This window comes from Cryptomeria japonica, chromosome 3, assembly GCF_030272615.1.
Source record: "Cryptomeria japonica chromosome 3, Sugi_1.0, whole genome shotgun sequence".
NCBI lineage: Eukaryota > Viridiplantae > Streptophyta > Pinopsida > Cupressales > Cupressaceae > Cryptomeria > Cryptomeria japonica.
In genome coordinates, this window is record NC_081407.1 from 996871184 (window position 1) to 996892566 (window position 21383).

The 21383-nt window shown below is 35.5% G+C and overlaps 1 protein-coding gene across 1 annotated transcript in view; it reads left to right on the forward strand.

Moving 5' to 3' along the window:
* Window positions 1-18135: 18135 nt before the first annotated feature.
* The window catches only part of LOC131045306 (signal recognition particle subunit SRP54 2), a 216112-nt gene continuing 212864 nt past the window's right edge, over window positions 18136-21383 (forward strand). The window contains exon 1 of the mRNA XM_057978872.2: window positions 18136-18684. Within this exon, the coding sequence (XP_057834855.1) occupies window positions 18454-18684 (231 nt within the window). The 5' untranslated portion in view covers window positions 18136-18453. The remainder of the gene's footprint in view (window positions 18685-21383) is intronic.

The window sequence follows — 21383 nt, forward strand, 5'->3', positions numbered from 1 at the left end:
TTTTATAATTTAAAAATCCCATATAAAAAATGCAATTTTTTTTGAAACCCACATGGCGAAAATGTTAAAAATTGATTTTTTCTACAAATAGCTACATTTTTCAAAAATCAACTAAAAAATAAACAAAGTTGGGTTTTCTCGAAGTATGTATCGGTGGACAGTAGGTCGGAGGACGCTCGTGTCGCCGAACTCACTCGAACCTATCTTGATGGTATGGGTTCGCCATTCCTTCCTCCAGAGCAAATTTTCCAAACAACTGAAGTGCACAAATGAAGAGTGGTAAAAGAAATTCACCTTTTTAAAATCACAATGGGGCATTTAAGTGGGATTTTTATTCCACTAATTTTTAATCATCTAATCAACTTGGCAGGGCAGTGTTTTCAAATTTCTTATCGGGAAATGAATCGGATCGACTCAGAAAATCTCTAAAAATCTAAAAATTGTAAAAATTTCAAAAATATTAAAAAATCGCGAAAAAATTAAAACATTGCAAAAATTATCCGATTTATCTCTTGAGGGGGCATCCTCGCATCAATATCTATCAGTCAGTGTCTGGGGCATCATATCGAGATTTATCATCTCAAACATCGAAACTGCATCATATCGAGATTTATCATCTAAAAAATCGAATCAATATCATATCGAAACCAAATCCACATTAAATCAAGATCAAATATGCATCCTATCAAAAATCAATATCAACAACATCATCGATCGAGTTTCTTTGAACCAATGCGTCGTCACACATCGCTTCAAAGAGGGGCAAAATGTATACACCTAAAAATGGTCTGAAGATAGTTAATTAAATACACAATTATTTGATTAATCCCCCTTCCCAATTAATTGAATTCACAAGCAATTTGATTAATTTCTCTATTCATCTACTAGTAAATAAATCTACATGATGTATTTAAATAGTTAATTTCATATCCCCCTTTGATTAATTGAATTAATTAATTTTCCCTCATATAAATTAATTCTTCTAATCCCTAATTAAGATTAACAAACTCAAGTTTGTTGAGATTAATTATCATTTTCCAAATTATTTGAATTTGTAAATTCAAATGAGCACATGGCTCCTAGCTTTTAATCACCTAACCTAACCATCCCCTAGCCTAACCCATTCCACCTAACCTTGGGTTTAACTAACCCTATCCTATCTTGCACATTCTAACCTCCTTATCCTAGCCTCCCATGGTGTGGATATTCTCCCCTTGAGACACGTGACACTTTTGCCACATGTCTCCCCCCTTGGACACTTGCCCTCTCATGAGCAAGGCTCCTTGACACTTGTCACCACAGAGATGACAAATTTCCCTTCCTCCAAGCTCTTCGCCAACTTCCTCAATCTTAGCCCTTGATATCTTCAGATCAGATCTGGACCGTTGATTCCTACCACCTTAGCTTTGGCCTTGGAATTCCTATAAATATCCCCCATTTTAGAGCAATAAGGATCCCTTGCATTCATATTTTTAGCATCATTACTATAGGTAATTTCCATTTCAATTATCTAGTAATTAGCATTTTGGATTAATCATAGCACATTAATCTAGTTTCTTAGATTATGCATTTCATATCATTTGCATAATCAATCATGATCAAGTAGCTACTCAACTCTTGAGTTGCCACTTTGGAGGTCATTGCTCTGTTTAGAGCCAATCAATCCAACACCTTCAAGGTCCTCAAAAATAGAGGAAAATGAGACATTTCAAGGAAGGTTTATGGTTTTCATCTTAAATTTAGTTTTCAATTAAGCTTTCCATTATGTTTTATTGTCTCATTATATGTGTATGCCTTTCTTATATACCGCATTTTTAGCATCACAGTAGTGACATTGTTAGAGAAAACAATTATATCATCAATATAGACATCACAAAAATCTTTCAAGTGCTTGAGAGCCTATTCCATTCTCCTTTGAAAATATGTTTGTGTTGTACATAAACCAAATGGCATAACATTCCATCAAATAAACCTTGTTGTATTAAAAATGTGGTTTTATACTGTTGGCAAGGGTTTGCCTATATCCTAGATTTTGTTGTCATCTTTCAATTTTTGTGTTCTAGTTCATGTCATGATCAAGGTTCATTTTGGTCAAGTTAGTTATATGGTAATTTGTATCCTCGTCTTTAAGTGTAAGGTCGATATTTTGTAAAATGTGTACCTTATTGAACTTATGTGAACCTAGTTGAACTATCATGAACTACCTTGTACTTTTTGTTTTCGTTCAAGTCGGTTATTTCTCCTTTCTTTTCAATATAGTCGGGAGTCTTTCTTGATAAATACATAAACATGCTTGAACATGTGTGAACTGACTTGAACCTTTGTGTTCAATGGGTTCATGGGGTTCAATAAGGGAGTGTTATGATTCATTTTAAACACCCAGGACTCTTCTTTCAAAGATAACAGTTGGCGCCGACTTTCCCGAGGAACATGATTGGATGTTTGTAATCATGGAAAGTTAAGTTAATGACACACATCAAAGCAGTTGCAATGGGTGGAATGAGTGAGGTGACGAAAGTTAAGAGATTGCATTTAATGCTCGTCATATCAAAATCTCTGGCATGTGTGAGGCAGATTTATTTCTCAATGAATTTAAATTTGATATATGGCACCGTTATAAGCGATGATTTTACTAGCAATTCGGTTAGTTTTTGATAAGGTGCTGGAGGTGGCGAGAGGTAAACTTTTTCTGCAAGCATAGGGATTTTAGGAATTTATTGACACAAGGTGAGTTCAGTTCTTCCATTTTCCTATTGGCTTTTACTTCTGGTTTTGTTTTCCTACTTGAGGAATCGTATTTTAATGGCTGAGTTAATGAAAGTGAAGTCTGCATTTCATTTATTCGGAAATGCTGTTAGTCTAAAATGTGTGCATCTTGAATTTAGTGACACTGCCTTGAGAGATTTTAATATGGGTGACCTCTTAGAGAGGTTAAAAAGTCAAATGTCAGAATCATTCATGACTGAGATAGCAAATAGTGGTTTGGTGGAAGCGTCAACCTTTCCTTTAGTGGTCACTTGTCCAAAATTGGTGAGGGAATGCATCTATAGGTTTGATATTAGACACCAGTGTATAAGAAAAGATGATGGTCAGGTCTTGTTAATAGTGAACTGAGAAACAATCGTCTCAGTTTTTAGAATTCCTGAGAGGGATGCATACTCTGAATTTACCCCTTCTCTCTTTGTTACAAGATTTCATGAGAAGATAGACAAGCATAGAAATGTTATTACTAGAAGTTGGTTGATTAAACCTTAGAGAGGTCATTCTTGCTTACCAAAATCGTTGAATAGAGATCATGTGAAACCCTACATTAGGGATTTGATAGTTTTATTGCATAAGGTTAAGGGAGCGACTGATTCTTATCTGTTCGCGGAATGGATGTATCGTTTCATCCAAGTCATCTTAGACAGAACCTGCTACATTGATTGGGGAGAAGTTATTGCAGAAGAGCTCCAGGATCAATTGAAACAAGCACGGTTCGGGGATAGGGATTTCTACATGTCTTCATATCTTATATATTGAAGGAATTCGAGTTTTTTTAATTCTATCCCTGTTTTCAGAGTGAAAAGGCTTTGGAAAATTATAGGCGGGTTTATGATGTTTTTACTGGAAGAATGTTTGCAGAATTGATAGGAACTCTGGAAAGAAGGATTTATGAAGAGGCTCAACAATTAATCAGAGTATACGGGAGCTACTATATTTGATATCCCCACTTCACTTACCTTCGGGTGGGTGGTTTTGAGGAGGAACCCATGAAATTGCCTCGATATGCTTTTGATTGTTTTGTGCTAGCAGAGCTTTGTAGGCAATTGGACCATGTGATTAAAAAGTATGTAGATTTAAGTGATCGTGAAGCCCTCTTTCCCCTTGAATTAGGTTCTTTTTCTTGCAAGTCATTTGCAAATGCAGCCAGTGTAGGAGTTGATTTAAAGAATTTCAATTTTGGTTTCTATCAAGCTAGGAATAGTTTTGATAATAAACTCTTTGTTGTTCGGACCTTTGAATTAGGAAAAAGTTATGCTCCTTCTGCCCATTTGGAAGATTTTTGGGGGGACTATAGAGATGAGTTTGAAGTCTGGTTAAGAGACCATAGCAGATTGAGGATTCAACAAATTATTGATTGGAAGCTGGAGGTGAATGTTGAGGGAGTTACAGATCATGACGAAGATGTCCTTGATCCTGAATTTGATAGAATCAAATCAAAGCCTTTAGATGAGATAAGTTGGTTTGAGTATGAAAGGGATGACATCGATGTCAGGGCAATAACCATAATTTAAAGAACCGTACATTGGATTTCTAGGATGAGACGATTGGATGCTCAGAGTTCAGAATCACAAATGATTAAGCAAGTTGTTTTTAGGGCTCCCGATGCTAACATTTCTGAAAATACTTGTCTTTCAGGAACAAAAACAAAAACCAAAAAATATTCTCACCATAAGAAACCCACCTCTATAGCTAAAGAGGCTATCAGATCACCTGTTTCTGTTCGTGTGACTAGATGAAGGGCCAAAACTGGTAGGAGCAAACCGCAGGTTGCAGAACACTTTATTGATCTAGACCCGGGTGAAGAAGGTGAGAAGGATAAGTTGCCAGAAGTAAGTAATTTGTCAAAGATAGATCACTTCGAGGATAACATTGATCTGGATTTTGCTGAAAACCTTGACACTTCTCGTGGTTTTAAATAACAAATTCAGGAGAAGTCTTTAATCTTAAAGGATTATGTTGTTAGTTCTCCCCAATGGCTGGTGTCTTCTATAAAAAAAAAGGAAAAATATTCTTCCCATTGCTTTTCCAATCGGCGATGTTGTGAGTAAGTATGCGACGAAAACACCTCAGCCAAAAAGGGCAAAGGCAATGACAAGGTTAGGGATTGATGATAAAACAGGTAAATGTGTGGCGGAGGTTGCGAAGCCAAAGGTTGATGGAGAAGCATCTGAGCTTTCTGCCGATAATTACCACGTGGAGAAAGTAGAGCTTGGAGTTGCTGATAGGGATACAGATAATCATCACTTTGAAGTTTCTACAAAATGCATGCTAACTCGATCACAAAAGGACGGGAAGGATAAGAAGGAGCTGAAACAAACGATCAGAGTGCTGGCGGATTACATTGATGCGATCAGTGGTGTATCTTCTTCTCCTAAGCCATTAGCTCAGTTTCTCAATCTTTTGATCCCACATCACCTGCCAGTCAAAAGTTATTGAGTCGGATCCAAAGGGGAAAGGCCATCACAACTATTTTTGATGATTGGGTGAATGAAGTCATTAATGACGGTTGCAAATTTATTCGAGAATCCAGAAAAGTGTTTGATGAAACCTCACTATTAGTAGTAGACATTCAGTCACAGGTTAAAATGTGGGAGAGTGAATAAACCAAATGGACGTCTGCCTCTTTACAGATTTATGAAATTCAAAAGTATGGAGTGGCTAAGTTTTTGACTGAAAAACCACTTAAAACAATTGATGAATCACTCTTGTTCACTAGTAAGCGTAATATTGATTGGAGGAATGAAACACTCAAGACAAGATGTGTGGAATTCATCAAGTGGGAGAAAGAATTAAAGGGAATATGTCAGAATTTGGTAGCTGAATTAAGACATATTCATACCACTTATGTCTGGGGCGATGGTCAAGTAGAAAAGAGCATGAATGTGGTTGTAAAAAATTTATGTGATGCTATGAATGAAGTTAAGAAGAATGCAACACCCACGACAACTGATTTCACAAAGGTTGCCAGAGTTGAAGTTGTATTATACATTTACGCAGATCAGTTACCTAACTACGTGGATGAAATCAAGAAGATCCGAGTAGAGGTAGAGGTGTGGAAACAGAGGATGACATCTGTTAAAATTCCTAGTGTTCCATCTTTATAGGAGTTCATCGCGGCATGCAAGAAATGGAAGGCGACACTGAATGTGAATGTCAAGGATGGTGCAACTCAAATATCCCCAACGTGTAGTTAGGATTTGTTTTCATTTATGAGGATGTGTCCTCTTTATCTCGTTCAAAAGACTTTTTCTGTTATTTTATAGTTATGTTTTCAAAATGTTTCTGTTGGTAATTGTTTACCCCAGAAAATTACTCCGTAAGGGTAAAAGAAACAATTGTTGTTATTTAAGGGATGTTTTGAAACTGAAGAAGGGTTCGGATTTTTGGAGATATCCATAAGGTTTTGGGTTTATTACTTTTTGCTATATATTTCTTTCAGAAGGATAATCATGTTGAATCATTATTTATCTTTGAATGAATGAAGAAAATAGATATTGGCTGAAAGACTTGAATCTGTGTGTTCAATCTTGAGAATTTGCCTCTTTGTGAGTTTAATTATCACTGAATCATATCTGTTTATGTGAATGATTTATCTGAGAAAGAACATTATCTAGCAATATTGATTTGCCAATTCCTTGTTTATGTGAAGTTTGAAATCTGTGAAGCTGTGTTTTCATGATCAACAAAAATATTTACGTATGTTATGTTTGTTGCCCCCTTTTTATTTTTAGTTTATAGCCTATCAAAAAAAGGGTAATTATTTTCTAGGACTTAAGTCTTCATTAAATGAGTTTCGTACTCATGTGTCGAACCTTTTATAAAGTTCACAATTCGAGTTCAAGAGGAATGCGTTCCATAAAGTTCTAAGTTGTCATTAGCATAGTCATTGAACTTGAACTTTGAACCTTTTCGGTTCAAGGTTCAAGGTTCAAGGTTCAATCGATCTTTTGTCTTGTGTTTTGCGGTTGTTTTTTTTAGTACTAGTCTGCTGGTCGCTTTGAACTTGAACCATTGAACTTTTGTTTTGAAATGGTTCAAGGTTCAAGGTTCATTCCCTTGTTTTTAAACATTCCTTTTGTCTCTTTCTGCTTGTTCACAAATGTGACTTGTTGTTATTGAACTTTGAACCAATGAACTTCTTTTAAAAAGAGTTCAAGGTTCAAAGTGATGTTTTCAAATCAGCCGATGGTGTCTTGGAAGAAAAGGCGACGCAATCAAAACAAAATTTTCCTTGGTTTTCATGTTTTCAAATTGTAATTATGGAAACAATCATGAGAAGGCACGTCGACTGTGTGGAGTTGATTTCTAATTAATAAGCATGTCAAAATTATATCAAATCACAAGTGGTTTCACACGGATGAATGAGTTGGGCCGAAGCGTGTGTTGGTTCATTTCAGTCTTTTTCGTCTTTAAATATGGGGCCTCTCAGGTAAGGTAATTATTGTTGCCGTTGGCGAAGAGTGGAGACACAAAAGGTAATTTAGCTCAGCTCTTCCAAGGGTTTCACAGTTTGATGTGTAAGACAGGTGAGTTCAATTGCTTATTTTCCCCTGCTCTGTTTAGTTCTGAAAATTGGAAAGTGTAATTCTTTGCTTCGGAGTTGAATGCTGTCTGATTGACGCAATTTAAAGCAAAAATCAGACTGATTCTGCCCAAATTGGGTCGAACATCATGCTTGGTTAGTACCCTTCCAGAGTTAGATGATACAACCTTCATTCAAGATGAGTTAGATAACTTTTTAGAGAGGGCCAAGAATCCAACAACTAATTCCATGATGGAAAAGATAGTTCACAGTGGTCTTGCTGAGGCCGCTGCATTCCCAATTGCTGCTCCTTGCCCATAATTAGTATATGCATGCATGAACCGATATGATGCTGGTAATAGGTGTATTAGAGCCAATAATGGAGACATGCTAGTGCGGATTGACAGAGAAACTGTAATGGCTACAATTGGAATTCCTCACAAAGAGCCGTATGAAGATTGGTCCATAGGAACATCATACGCATTTTTCTCTGAGAAGAGAAGTGTTTATCAGAGAGTCATAGCTAGGAATTGGCTCCTTAAAATACAAAAGGGAGGTTCTAGGTTGCCCAAACCCTTAATAAGAGAGCATTTCATCACAGAAGTTAGGAATATCGTGATCCTTTTGAACAGGCTTAAGGGGAATTCACATGCCTTCTATTGGGAGGACTGGATGTATTTTTACATTCAGGTATCATTAGCTGGTGAAAAATACCTAGACTGGGCACAAGTGATTGCTGAGAGATTGCATGAAGGGTTGAGTAATTTTGTTGGAACAGCTAATTTTCACATGACTTCATACTTGTTCTATATTTTAGCATGTATCAGATAATGGTCAGGATTACATCAGGAACCTTGGGCTAATGGAATGAAGGTCTACGAGTGCTATCCACATTTGCAAATACAGAGAGACACAAAAAATTTCTTGAGATGGAATGATGTCTTTGCAGGAAGATTAACTTTTGAACTACAAGGAAATTTGAATAATAGGATGTCACCTGAGGCATTAAAGTTGGTCACCACATATGGGAGTTGTTTCATTCAATTTCCTAGATTCACTTATATCAGAATTGGAGGCTTTGAAGATGAACCTTTTAGATTACCCAGATATGCTCTCGACAGTTACGTACTTTTAGAAGTTAGCAGACAGCTAGCTCATGTGGATAAGAGATTTAGGATGAAAAGTGAATCTGAAGCAATTTTCCCAGTTGAGCTCGGACATTATAGTTGCCAAACTATTTCTGATGCATTGAACTTAGAATTGGAACTCAAGAAGATGAATTTGCCGCCATATGTTACTCGGCAGGGGTTCGACAACAAAGAATATGCAGTGAAGCACCTGAATGTTGATGTGAACTTTTCACATATGCCCTAGCTAGAAGACTATTGGGAAGATTGCTGTGATGAATTTGAAGTCCGGAGAAGGTTATGGTCAAGGTTCACTTTACAACAAATCATTACTTTGAAATTGCCCATGAACATTACAAGAATACAAGAAGTAGAAGATGAAGATGTATTGGACCCAGAGTTCAATAAAAGAGTTCATGTGCAACCTATTCCTGAAATTGATTGGGATAGGAAAGAAGAAGAAAATATTCAGTCAAGAACCTTTAATGTAATAAGGAGAACGGAGAAATGGTTAAGAGATCATAGGCCTGGAATAAAATTTACTGCCGGCTCAGTCGAGAAATCAGTTGAGCAATCTCATGCTGTTGTACCAATTTCTTCTTCTAACATTGTTGTTGATATTGCAGGTGTCACTAGTACTCAAAGTAAAAAGGTTCAAACCAAAAGACTTAAAGAACCACTGTTTGGCCCCTCAACGGTTCGAGTCACCCGTTCCAGAAGTAAAAGGAAAGGTGCAAACATCACAGGAAAAGAAACCATCATAGTTCTTGATACTGAGGAGGCGCAAGTGATAATGGGTGAACCAGAAACAGACATTCCTGTAGCTCAAGATGCAGGTGAAGAAAAGGAGCAGCCCAGGGAAAGCCCCAATCAAGTAACTACTTTGGCTACCATGGATTCATCTGAATATCAAACGCCACCAGCAAAGATATCGTCAAACGTTTCAAGGTGGTTGGGAGCATCAATAAGTAAGAAATGCAACGTAGTCCCTATCAGTGTACCCATGGAAGATATGGTGAGCAAATGCCTCAAAAAAACACCTAAGTCTAAAAAGCTAAAAGTCGAAGCTATGCTGGAGATGGATGAGAATACAGGGCACTGGGTAGCTGAAGTGGCTAGGCCTATTTCAGACAAAGATCCAAAAAATGCAACGGAGCAGGATTTTGTTGTTGAAAAGCTTGATTTAGGAATTGCTTCAAGGGCTGCTGATGCAAAACACCTAGAGTCCTCTGCTAAACAAATGTTATCCAGAACATGGAAGGATGAGAAAGACAAACGGGAGTTGAAACAGACCGTGAAGTAGATGGCGGAGTATATTAATGCCATTCATCATCCCAGCCCACAGCCCCTGTCATAGGTTCCTCAGAATTTTGATCCTAAATCTCCCATGAACCAGAATTTGTTGGATAAGGTTCAAAGAAATCACGTGCTGGCAGAAACCTTTGAAGAGTGGCTTGAGTTCATAATTTAGAAAGGAACAGAGTATATTGCTAATCTGGTAAAGGTGTACGAGGATGCTGTGACTGTAACTCAAGAGTTTGAAACAGAAGTGTCGGCATGGGAAAAGGAAAGGAAAAAATGGGCTGTAGTACTGGTTCAAATGAGAGATGTACAGAAGTATGGTGTCGTTAACTTCCTTACAGAAAAGGTAGTAAATGATTTGGATGGCAAGGTACTACATGTGGCCAAGGAAAACATTGAATGGAGAAATTCAATCATAAAACAAGGTCATGAAGAGTCCATTAAGTTGCTAAAAGAATTGAAAGAACTCATTGCCGTGATGTAGAAAGACTTGAAGTGCATCGATGTACAACTTCTAAAGGATGACAGACCGACCATTGAACAGGTAGTAGATATGGTGCAGAATTTCAAAGGGAAAATAAATTCTGTTAAAGAATCAAAATCTTTCACCCGAGATGACTTCACCAGAGTAGCTCGCATTGAATCCATGTTGGTTGTCTGTTCAGATCACTTAGAAGTGCATAAAACTAAAGTCATGCAAGTGGGTATGGATAAAGAAGTTTGGAAGCAACGCATCCTGGACATTGGGCTCCCACATTACCAAGTAGTTCATAACTTCTCCGTGGCTCATATGGAGTGGCGAAATATACGTGGCACCACGCACACATCAGAGACAATGTAGGCCGTTTTCTGTTCTTTTAGTTATGGCTCTATTTACGGCTTGTAGCCGTTTATTTAATTTCAGTTATAGACGGTTGTCTCTTGAATTTCATATTTGCATTTTGTTTAAAAAAAAGACAATTAAGCCTGGCAGCTATATATATTTGTAAGGATGTTTTTGCGTGATATAGAATTTTTGGTGTAAAATTTGGAGGACCAGACTAATCTCACTTGTAATTTCAGTGGAATACCCATCTTTGAGTGGAATGAAATATATGATACAACTTGAGAAACCTGTGTGTTTTGAATGCGTAAAATTTTTGTTGGAATGATTATGTGTTCGTGTATTAGTTTCTTTTCTCTGATTTTTCATTTGAAGTCTGCGAATCAATTTGGTAAATGAAACTAGCTGTAAGCTTTGAATTTTCTGATTCCCCTTGTCCTGTGAGACGTGAGTGAGTGTCAATCAGAGTTCAAACATTCTTTTATCATCCTGAGAGTTAATTTCCATTTGAGATCAAATTCTTATTATGAATTTCATTATCCATCATTAAGCATTCATATTGTGTTGACTAGTGGATGTTGAAGCCTTTTGTTTACTTTCTGGTTAAAAGTGAATCACATAAAGAAAAAAAATTATTCAAAATTCATTGAATATCATTTAGGGAGCTGTGCCTTAATGCAGAGGGTAAAAACAATAATTATTTACCCAACTGTTGGTTATCATTGGTTTTCTATTTGGGCAACAGGAGTATTTATTTGTAAATTTTGAGAAATCCAATCCGTTAACCAACAATGTTCATTGCATGTTTATGAATGAATGTATTGCCTTGTTGCTTTCTGGTTAAAAGTGGGCATAACTTTATATTGAATATTTCATTGAACATTATATAAGGGAGTTGTACCTATTTTAAAATTCAGAGGGAAAAGAACAACTATGTTTTCCCAATTTGTTAGTTTACAATTGTGACTTTGTGAGGGCGTGGAGTTTAATTGAATAAAAATCAAAGAAGCATAATATGTTAATTAACATATACCTATCTTCTTCTTTAACCTTAATTTGCAAAAACCTGATTTAAAATAAAACTTTGAAAAAATCTACTTATTTGTTGCTCTTGTAATTAAATCCGAGCTAAATGGAATGATATAATTGAATGGTAATATAATGTCATTAAGAGGTTTATAGTTTATGCAAAATATCTTTTTACCTCTTTCCCTTTTAGCTCTTTTATTTACCAAAAATGCGGGACATGCAAATGGACTTTTACTCTCTCTAATGAAATTTCCTTCTACCAGCTCATTTAAATGTTCATCTATTTCTTTGACTTTAGTGGGGCTTAGAAAATATGCAAGTTCATAGTGTTTAATGGACATGCATTTTGGTCTTATCTTAATTTCATATTCTTCTTGTTCTACAGACCAGAATTCTAGAGGATTCATGCTACAACAATCTTTCTCTAATTTGAGCTAATTCCTTTTCATTTTTATCTTCTGAAACCTCCTTTGCCCATTCTTTTGTAGAATTCTTCCCTATCCCTTCCAATCTATAAGTAACTACTTTCAAAATTGGAATTTTAATTTGTTCACCTTTATTATGTAAACAGATTTGTGTTCTTCTGAGAATGAAAGGTTCATATTTGACCAGGAACAAATATCCTAGTAAAATATCACTATCCATATCATTGAATTCTACAAAATCTATAATATTCTTTACCATGAATTTTGATATGGACATCTTGTGCATACCTACCCCATTTCAATTTTTCCCCTGTAATAGAATGTCCTTTTGGTAATTCTGGCTTTGACTTACAAAATTTTTCTTGGATTGCTTTTGTTTTGGCAAAAGATCGTGTTGATCCCGAGTCAATGAATGCATCAAACTCAATGGGCTTGTATCCTTCAAAACATAAAGAAATTAGAATATGCGTAGTATTATTTGCTAGTAGCATAACAACAAAAGATTTTTCTTTTTCTTGTTCTTCAGGTTCTGTGTAGACTCTATTTATTTCAGCCTTGAGCATAAGATCTCTGATTTCTCCCACAGACTGATTGAGGTTTCTTATTTATTTTTTGTTCTTTAACCATCCTGGTTATTTCTTCCACATCATTCCTTATTAGATCTAGTTTTTTGAAGACAACATTTTGGTCATTATCTTGGTTTTTTAATATTATTCCATTCCTTGGACCAAATTCTTCTTCTGAGTCTGATTTTTTATCAAGTTCAATAAACTTGCTAGTACTATTTTTTCTTCTATTATGATGTTCTTGTTGCCATGGTCGAATTTTGTAACCAACCATTTTCTTACCATATGTTGATAATTCCTCATTTATATGTTTCATTTCTTCTTTGAGATCATTTAATTTCTTTAAGTGTCTTTTTCCTACAGTCCTTCTTTCTTCTCTAGATTCAGTCTCTTTATATGGATCTCTACTTTTTTGTGTATCATATTTTTTCTGAGTTTCACTCAATTTTTCTCTTAGAAGGCTGACTAAATAATCTCATTTCTCTTCATTAGAAGAGCTTTCTTCAAAATATACCAGCTTTTGTTTTCCTTTCTTTTACCATATTGTAAGTTTCATATCTTGTAGGAAGAGGTTCAAAATAATTATCTTCCTCAAGAAATCCTTGATATCTTGGAATAACATCCCACTCTATGTTTTGTCCTGCATATACTTTAGCTGCTACATTCATTTTTCTTTTGTAATCTATTACATAGTGGGGTCCATTGCAAATGAAACATTTGACCTGTTTTGGATCCCTTTTTGATGCAATTTTCCTTTTAAGTATATATGGTGGAGGTCTCAAACCTTTTATTTTAAATTGGTTTCTTTTGATTGGAGAGACTCTAAATTTTCTCCAGCAGTGAAAGATTTCATTTCACTAGTACAGAATGAATCAGTAACAAAGTAAGATTTCTTCTTAGGCTTTTTGCAGGAACATTTCCTTTTAAATTCTTTAACTAAAGCAAACTCCTTGGAATCCTTATTTGGGGACTTATTGCAAAATTGCTTAAGATTGCATGTAGAATTAAACTCATTATCATTCTGGCTAATTGCTTTTAAGAGACAATTTTTTTGTAGCTTATTTGCTATAAAAATTTTGAGCTCAACAAATGTGCAATTTTGGACTTGAAAACCTTTTTTGTTCATCACATAGTCTTTTGCCCAGCTTCCTAATTGACAAGGCAAGGAATTTAGATAATGTCTTTTAGCTGGCTCATTATTTAGTAGGTGAGCTTAGAACAAATACTTTTCAAAAACCAAATTATATCTATGTAGCAAGCTTAAATTCCTCAATTTTAAAGTATATAAGATTCTCGTAGCTTGCCTAGTCTTATTTTTGGTGGCTATACAAAATTCATCAATCATTTTAAATTTTAATTGTGGAAACCCGATAGTAATTATATCTTATTTTCCAAGATTTAAATTTTTAATAAAAGCTTCCTCAAAATCTTTAGTCTGATCACCTATAGAATCTGCAGAGCCCTCATCTGGCAATCCTTCCTACCAATCTCTTAACTTTCCTAAGAATAATCTCACTACATAGGCTACCTTTTGTGATTTTGTCCAAGAAGTTCTAGTATCAAAGAATTTTTCTAAGGAATCACACCATACAACAATTGCATCATAAGGATCAATCAATTCATCTATATTTTAGATATACCCATTTGTGGCCCATGGCCTTAATTGTTCAGGATGAGTTTTTGGGTGAAAGGACTGAGTGAACTATTTTCTCCCATGCTTTCATCAAAAACATCATCAATTTTGGCAAATTGTTCCCATTCTTCTTCTTCTTCTAATGTAAGTTCTATGATTGGTTCTTTTTTCTGATGCTAGATCTGAAGTATTTTCATCAGTAATGTCCATTTCTATTGTTGTTTCTTGCACAGATTCTACTTTAGAGTCTTTATGTTGTTCAACATACACAGGTTCACTAATTTGTTTAGTTATCCCATTTTCTTGTAACCAATCTATTTCTACCATAGCATTGGTGTGTTCCTTTGTGCTATGAGATTTAAGAATCTTTTCAGGTTCATCATCATCTGAAAGCCCTTTTCTTCTCTGTATGATAACTTTTCTTGAAGGTTTCGTTTGGGTTTTCTTTTTATCTTCTTCTTCAGAACTATCATATTTGGCCTGAGTTACCCTGATCTTTTTGAGATAAGCTCTAATCTTATCTAGCTTTTTAGAGACTAAATCAACCAATGTTTTGTTTTCCGATATATCTTGCTTAGTTATTTGTTGGATATGGGTTACTGAAGAGATCGTTGTATACATAGCATTTATTTGGACATGGTTGCTTTCAAAAATCTGTAGATTTCTAGAGACATCAAAAGCTATATCATCAATATTTTCTTGGGCTGATATATTCCATTGGGAAAGCCAATTTCTTTGGGCCTCAGAGTTTTTTTGTGGTTGACCAATTTTGGTATGCAACCTGGACTCGTATCTACCCCAAATTTCAGAGTCCTAATTAAGTATGGTGAATGACTCAGGGGTTGGCCATCTAACTGGTTCATAGCTTGTAAGCTCTTATTTGTTCCCCTTCATATTTATTTGAAATCTTGTTCTCCTCTCCTCTCGTGCTCTTGGGAGATTGCTTTTTTTGGCATTTTACTTATCTTAATCCCTTTTCCCTTACTATCTTGCTCAGGTTTTTCTTTTTCTTTTGGGGTAAATGCAAGCTTTAGACTCACTTGTCTTGCCAAAGCATCCATAAGCTTAGGGTTGCTACTTAGATCAGAGAGTGTTCCCATAGCAGACCTAGAAGCATAAAGATTTAAAGATTTTCCGAAAGATAGTTATCGTTTCAGGGGATATTCTGTACATGAGGTAGAGGCTTCTTCAGGGTTGTAGTCAATATATGACTTCTTTATGGAACTTGGAATGTTACCAAAATTTTGAGCCTTAGAATGTTTTCTTTAAAATTATCATTTACTGGTTGTTCAAGAATGAATACTTCTGGATCCTTAACAAGGTTTACTACAGATAGCTTCCTTCTCTAGACCTTAGCATTTAAAAATAACACATGATGAGGGGGTGTATCTAAATCTTGAAATCTTGGCCCTCTATTATCTTGGATAAGTTTTTCTATAATAGGGAAAGCAACATGAAAACCTTCAGAATCAATGTGTTTGCCATAGTGTAACAACTTATTATTCCCTTCTAGGTAAGATACTCCTGATGGGAAATTTGATGGAGGAAAAATAATATTTAGTAGACGGTATATACATCTACCTCCAATAGTGGTATAAATTGATTCATGCTGTAAATCTATGCCTTTGACGTCAAGTAACAAATAGAAAGCAAAACAAATATATTTATTGTCAAGAGAAATTGTAAATTTTGGTTTTACAACCAATCTCCCATTGCCCCTTTCAGGATCTAAAACTCCTCTAAATTGTGCAACTACTGCTTGGTCCCAAATTCAACATCTTGTCTATTAGAGAAGCAAAATATTCAGCACCAATGTCATAATTAAACTGTGGATGAACAATGATATCCATATAAGAAAATGCATATGGAAGTCTCCCTCTTCTGTCCATCTTTTAAAATCTTTGGGATCAATAAAGGGTAAGTAAACTGGATGAATGCCTTGACCTTGGACTTGCAAGTTTAACTCAGTTTGTCTTACAATAGTCATTAGCCTAGCTTTTATTCCCTTTTCAGGACAAAGATCAGTAATATGAACCTTAGGAAATTAAAATTTTTCTTTTTCATCTATCTTAACACCCTTTTCTTCAATGATATCATGCAAGGGCGCAATTCCAGACATGCTAGTATTTAAGCTCTTACGATTTGCCATCTCTTAAAATACAAGAAAGTTTTAAGATCTTAGAATTTCAATCCGTGTTTGCTACTACAATTTCTCGACTTACGACTGCCCTTCACAACGGCTCTCTGACTTCAACAACAAGTCTTACTTTTGCGGGGTCCACAACTACTTGCAAGACTTATCCTCAACTTTTCAGACTTCAAATTCTCTCAATATTTTTCAACATGACATAGTGGCCAGAGATAAACAGAGACAAATCTAGAATAGACACTGCAGAATATTTTTATTATGCTTCAAAGATGATACAATGTTGATAAAGGATTACACACACACACACACACACACACACACACACACACACACACACACACACACACACACACACATGTATGTACATGTATGTATGTATATGTATATACACATACATATATGTATGCATATGTACCTACATATATGTATGTGTATATACATATATGTACATACATGTACATACATACATATGTTTATACACACACACACACATGTATGTACATGTATGTATGTATATGTATATACACATACATATATGTATGCATATGTACCTACATATATGTATGTGTATATACATATATGTACATACATGTACATACATATATATATATATATATCCGTGTGTGTGTGTATAAACATATATATATATATATATATATATATATATATCCGTGTGTGTGTGTATAAACATATATATGTATGTACATGTATGTACATATATGTATATACACATACATATATGTAGGTACATATGCATACATATATGTATGTGTATATACATATACATACATACATGTACATACATGTGTGTGTGTGTGTGTGTGTGTGTGTGTGTGTGTGTGTGCATGTGTGCTTATATATATGTGTGTGTGTGCGTGCGTATGTATATATATGTGCTTATATATATGTATGTATGTATGTATGTGTGTGTGTATACACACACACACACATATGTATGTATGTGTATACACACACACACACATACATACATACATATGTGTGTGTGTGTGTGTACATACATACGTAACATATATACATATATGTATGTATGTGTGTGTGTCCTTGGGTCTTTTTATTTTATTTTACTGAATATTTATTGTCTTTTCCATCTTTCTCTTCTTTTTAATCTTTTAGTTATTAGGTGTTTTTTGTTTCTTATATTGTTTTGGGTTATATTTTATTTATGTTTTTTATACTCGTTTTTTGTGCCCCTTCTTACCCTCCACCTTTTTTTATTCTTTGTTAAGTTTTCAACTTACTACCTTTCATCTCTTTGGTATTCTTGTTCATCCTATGATGAATCATGGAGTGTGATTCGAAACGTCGATGATAAAAAATTGGCATATACAATTGAATCGAGAAGCAATCATTGAATATTAGAATGGATTGTGAAAAACTGATAACATTAATATAAATAAATAATGTCTTCTTTGTACACATCAAAATGTTTTTTATAATTTTTGTTATAAATGCTAGTAAGCTTCTATTTTTTTAAGAAAAGGAGGTTTCATGAAGAAAAAAAATGTGCTACGGAATCATTTGAAATCTTTTCTTAGAAAACAGAAGCTCCTACGTTTTAGACTAATATATTTAAGCGAGTGAAAATTGGGTGAAACTATAAAACATCAAAAATTTAGATTTCTATTTAAAAAAAATAAAGAAAAAATAAATTTTTTATATTGATTTTTAAAGACAAAAGTATTATACACGAGACCACCTGCTTTCTTAAATATCATTTGGAATCAAAGCTTTGAAAACAATTCAACAATTGCAATCTCTAATTTTACTATATTAAAATAATCTCACAGGGAAGGAATGCATCATTTGTTCAATCTTCGTTTAGAACTTTCTCACCGAGTCTCCATTAATAAATCATTGAACTTTCATTAACAAGATTCTTTTCAAAATACGGGAACGATGCTCTCTGCTGTTTTAACCTCCTTCAATTTGTACAGTTCAGGTCTGTCTTTACAGTCAGCCATACCGTAAGATACATTTCCAAGGGAGGCATATTAGGGAAATTTTAGACGCGCTGTTTAAAGCTCAGCTTGCAGAGAATTATCGAAAGCTTGAACTGCAGATTTTGGTTGGTAGTTTCAAGGTGCGCAAAAATGGTGCTCGCGCAGTTAGGCGGGAGAATCTCCCGCGCCATCCAGCAGATGAGCAATGCCACCATTATTGATGAGAAAGTTTTGAATGAATGTCTGAACGAGATATCGAGGGCGTTGCTGCAGGCCGATGTGCAATTCAAGATGGTCCGCGACATGCAGATTAACATTAAAAAGATTGTCAATTTGGAAGATCTCGCTGCTGGCCACAACAAAAGACGGATCATTCAACAGGTATGCTAACCCATCGTGCATCTTCCTTTCTATTAAAATTAATTTTGAACTCTATCTGGTAGGGACAATTTTTAGCGGCCAACATTTGCCATTTGTCTATTTATCTATTTAGACCATTTTCTTCTTCACAAGAATTTATCATTTGATAATAATGATTCTACTCGATTTCGAATAACAAAATTTTATTTATTTTATAATTTTGTAAATTTTCCTGTATAGGATAATCTTGTAGCTGGTATCGCTGCAGCCAACACGTTGGATGCGGTAGGACTCCATTTTGGAAGCTTTAATGCTCTTACCAATCATGCCATTTAACACACACTTTTAGTTGAGAAGTTGACATTTTTTGGGTGTAAAAGAACAAAATCTCAAAGAACTATGAAGAACGGTTTTGTATTAGGATTCGACATAAGAGACTGAGATTCCAATATTAAAGAAACATTCACCAGGACGTTTAAATTCCTTAGAATGTATGCTTCCTTAAATCGTCTCTAACCCTAACCCGAGTTGGTGCATGGGAACCTAATTTTGGAGCCACTTGCATCTGCTTCTTTGTGGAAGGGATGACAGAATTGATGTGCTTTGCTGTACCTCCAAAGGGACCTATGTAATTGTTCTAGGAGATGAAAATTCTTAATCACAAGGAATGCTGTTTTACGAATGATGTTGCAATGGAGTTCTTTCCTAGTACTACTAATGATTGCTTGATAAAAAAAATGAAAAAATAGGTAAGGGTTTAGGAATGCTAAACTAACACTAAGAATGCAAGAGTAATGGACGATTTCAAGTGAGCTCAACTAAGCTTTGCTTTAATATGCGAGAACATCTCCACAAAGCTAGTGTGATCTTCTAGGGATAGCTGATAATTTTCAAATCACTACCACAAACATAGATACCATCAAGAGGAAACATATCAATGAGGAAGTAGTAATTGAAGTCAAACTTGGCTGAATTGAGTTCAGTTGACTACGCAAGATACTTCACCGTCGATGATTTATTAGTAGTATGAACAATGAGAGCTTTACTATCAATCATGCACATGAATCTTTCATTCATCTAAGTACTTAAGCAAGTTATATTCTATGTTTTTTTGTCCTTTTTTAGATATTAAGTTCTCTCATAAAAGGATGAAGAAACAAGCAAATGCTCCAAAACACAATAATTCACCAACACTAAAATGATTTTATTATTCCTGGCAGCATCAAAGCAACATCTCAACATCAAAGCACCTTCAATGATTTTATTATTTCTGGCTGACTTCTTGGAGTTTCTTGTGCAAACATCTCAACTTTTTGTACGCTAGATGAATTGGCTGGTGATTGTGCTTCTTCCACCCTTGGCCTTTTCTGTTGAGGCTCTTCTGGCTGAACTTCTTTCCTCTTCCTTGTTCTTGATTTCTTGGGAACATTCTTTTTTTTACTATGCTCAGCTCCTTCTTGCTGGATTTCTCCTTCTTCAGCTTGGGCCTGCGATGGTCCCTCCGTGGCCTCTCTATGGGAATCCAAGTTTCCCATCAGTTGGTAGCTGATGCAAACATTTCTTTCCTTCAACGTCCCGATGTGTCGATCAATCCAATGCCTTGTGAATTTCAAAACTGGTCTAGCCAAACTATCCAGATCATCAATTTTTGGTTTCGACCAATCTGGGACCTGAATAGGCCTATCCTTCAACTTTTCAAATTTTGGCTGAACCACATCCTGATCTTCTTTAACTTGATCTGGCACTTGAATAACTTCATCAATTTTGATCATGTCAAGGGGCAATTTGGAAAACATTCTTTTCCTGATTTCAAGATCATCCTTCGCACTAGCCCAAAAGTCTTCCAGGTCAAATATGTGTTTGAATTTCATTCCAACGACCATCCTGATTTTGTTATATGGATTAAAGTAGGATTTGGTCGTATGGAACGTTAAGTGATAAAATGCCAACCCTTCAATGGACTTTTCAGCCGTCGCCAATGTCAGACACATTTCCTATGACAATAAGGAATTCAATCGATAGCTTCTCCTTCCTCTTTTGAATCTTGTTGTAGGCGGTCAATTGCTTGGTGAGCTCTAGCAACACCATTTTGTCCGTTGGATACCTTGGTAGCTTGTGCAGTTGAAAGGAAAACCCTTGGATCCGGATGTAAGTAAACTTTGGAAACTGAATGTACCAGGCTCCGAAATTCTGTATTAGCGCTTTGGCTTCTAGTGACAACCTCATGTGGAGTTCATCTTGCAATAATCTGGTTAAGTACATTGTGAAAGTATCATTCACCAACTTGAAAGAATCAGTGTTGTACAAGTGCAACTGGGGATAGCATTTGTGGACTTTCAACTGTCTTGACCCACATCCCACCGGCCCTTTTCCTGGTAGGCGTTGAAGTTACCCATCCTTACTAGCGAATAAATCACATACGAGCTCATGTAAAAGGATTGGGTCTGTTTCTGCTTCAAATTCTTCAGTTGCTCATGCAAGTAATGACTGATCAATCTTGCCCAATTGACTATCTTGTTGGCATTCATAACTTCGTTGATGAAGAAGAACATCCAGGTTTCAAATTTGAAGGCATGCAAACATCCCATAATCCTACTCAACATCATCACGGGGTCGGCATATTTTTGCTTGAAGCCAAAACTGGTGATCTGCTTGGGCATTTTTGTAATACGAGGCCTTGACTTCACCATCTAGGTTTTGTTAATAATCTCGACACATCT